At 55.7% G+C, this 2,488-nt stretch overlaps 1 protein-coding gene across 1 annotated transcript in view; it reads left to right on the forward strand.

Annotated features, from left to right (window-relative positions):
• Positions 1-512: 512 nt before the first annotated feature.
• THEM5 (thioesterase superfamily member 5) overlaps positions 513-2,488 on the forward strand; it is an 8,916-nt gene continuing 6,940 nt past the window's right edge. Inside the window, 2 exon segments of the mRNA XM_032267544.1 lie at positions 513-881; positions 1,868-2,069. Coding sequence (XP_032123435.1) covers positions 759-881; positions 1,868-2,069 — 325 coding nt within the window. The 5' untranslated portion in view covers positions 513-758.

The raw sequence follows: 2,488 nt of genomic DNA on the forward strand, positions 1-2,488 counted from the left end.
CAAGGTGGGAGGATCACCTGAGGTCAGGAGTTTGAGACCAGCCTGGCCAACATGGTGAAACCCCATCTCTACTAAAAAAAAAAAATACAAAAATTACCTGGGCGTGGTGGTGTGCGCCTGCAATCCCAACTACCCCGGAGGCTGAGGCAGGAGAATCGCTTGAACCCAGGAGGCAGAGTTTGCAGTGAGCCGAGATTTTGACATTGCACTCCAGCCTGGTGACAAAAGCAAAACTGCATCTCAAAAAAAAAAAAAGAAAAAGGAGGCGTCTAAGGCTGTGAGTTGGTTTTCTGAGTCTCAAAATCATACCAGAGTTTTCAGTCAGGTGTGCACTGCAGAGCATATGCCGCAAACACTCCACCAGCATCCTCCAATCAGGAAATGAGCTTTCCTTACCTTTCTGGAAATACTCTTGGATTTTCCCTCGGACCCGCAGGCAACTCTCCAAGGCTCTGTGTACCCACACTCCTTGCTTACGTGCTTTTTCACTCCCACTCCTTTCGCAACTCAAGTCAGTCCTGCTGCCTTTTCGTGCCCAACAACATCTGCCCCTCCTCAAGCACTGGGTGGGGTCCTGGGCCCAGTGAAAGGCAGTGAACATACACAGGTGTCACAGCACGCTAACCTAGCCTTGCCTAGCTCTCTGAAAGAAAGCCTGCGGCAGAAGGGAGAGAAGCGGCCCCAAGTGCAGCTGAAGCACTCCTTAGGAGTCAGCCGAGACCCTCCGTCCAAGCAGGGCCAGATCCTTGCACTTGGCCATGATAAGGAGAGGCTTCCAGGTGATGGCAAGACTTGGCCACCACAGAGGCCTTCTTGGGGCCCCCCGTGTCCTGCCCAGACTCAACCCTGCCTCAGCATTTGGATCCTCCACAGACTCTCCGGTGAGTGAGTTCCCAGCTCAGCCAGATGCGCAGCCTTTTCCCAAGAGCCTAGGGCTTAAGGAGCACCCCAGATCTCCTCTTCCCAGCCCATGGCCAGGGTAGGTGGAGAGTATTTGGAGAAGCTATTTGATTTGGCAAAGGGAAGGTGCCTTGGGATACCAAGCGGCCCTGATTCTGAACTAAAACCACCAGGAGACCTGCATCCTGCTCTGAGCCTTGTGTGGCCACCAACAAATCGCTTTCCTCCTATGGGACTCAGACTATTGCAGCAAAGCTGGGGTATCCCCTGACGGAGGACCCTCTCTGTGGTATTGGCAAGCAGCTTGCATGCTGCCCACAGTTGTGACTGCTGTGCAAGCAGGTGACGCTACAGAGGACTTCCTTATGTCACACAAACGGGCACATAGTCTGTGCCCCATACGCGGCACCACACCTCTGTGGGAGCCACATGTGTTTCAAAGGTGCCACCCTGCCCAGGTAGGCCCACAGCAGCGGGCAGAGCTGGAGTCGTCCCTGAGGCAGGGTGACTAGAGTGGTCCTCCACAACTGTGACCCTGCCCTGCAGAGGAGACAGCATGGTGCAACCACCAGCTCTCACAGTCACGTGCTTACCAATCTTGGCCATATTCCCTCAGTTTCCCCATCTGTACAGCGAGGCTGATATGAGCAGTTGTCGGCTTTACAGAACTGCTCACAGGTTTTAAGCAGGACAAGGGTAACACACCGCACTGAGCAACATGCCCATCATCTCCGGCCCCACTTACTGCCTGCCCTTCCTTTGCTATTTAGAGCCCCTGTGTCCTGCCACCCACAGGGGTCCTCAAACCCCCTGCAGGGAAGATGGGCCCTTTCCCTTGGGTCAATTCTCCTCTGGCAGAAGGGATTGAGAACCCCCAGCACCCAGGAACAGCTGTGTAGAGGTCCCGAGCCCAGGCAGCAGCCCCTCTCCAGGACGCTGTCTCGTCCTTCTGATTTTTCCTGCCCAGGTCTCAAAATTATGCTCAGAGAAGACAGACTTGAAGGATTATGCCCTTCCCAATGCCAGCTGGTGCTCGGACCTGCTGAGCCTGTACCAAGAATTTCTGGAGAAAACCAAGTCTAGCAGCTGGGTCAAGTTGCCCTCCTACAAGTCCAACAGAGATCACATGCGGGGATTCAAACTCCCATTCCGACTGGAAGTTTCCTCGGGTAAGGCCAGGATCGTGAGCACACACACCCCAGCCGCCCTTCCCTGTGTTCTAAGACTCTCAGAAGCAGCTTCACAGGCGACCTTCCAGTTCTCAGCCCAGTTCTTCCTGCTGTCCAATTCCACCCCTTACGCTGCAGCCCCAAGCAACAGGCAGGCAGGGTGACCTCCCAGGTCTCCAGCTCCCCTCCTCCCCTCCCCCCATCTGACGCACCACACCCGGCTGGGCCCACCTTTGCTCCCAGCCAAGCCTGTCCCCACTGGAAGACAGCTAGCCCAGCTCCCGCCCTGACTTCTCACTGGCTGCTCCTCCCTAACTATCAAGCCTCATCCCAAGCTTTCCCCTCCAACCCCATGAAAACCCCTGGACACCGCACCCCCTCCAACCCCGTGAAAACCCTTGGACACCGCACCCCCTCCA

Source organism: Sapajus apella, unplaced genomic scaffold, assembly GCF_009761245.1.
Source record: "Sapajus apella isolate SASKATOON/1434 unplaced genomic scaffold, GSC_monkey_1.0 scaffold169, whole genome shotgun sequence".
In the NCBI taxonomy this organism is placed as follows: Eukaryota; Metazoa; Chordata; class Mammalia; order Primates; family Cebidae; genus Sapajus; species Sapajus apella.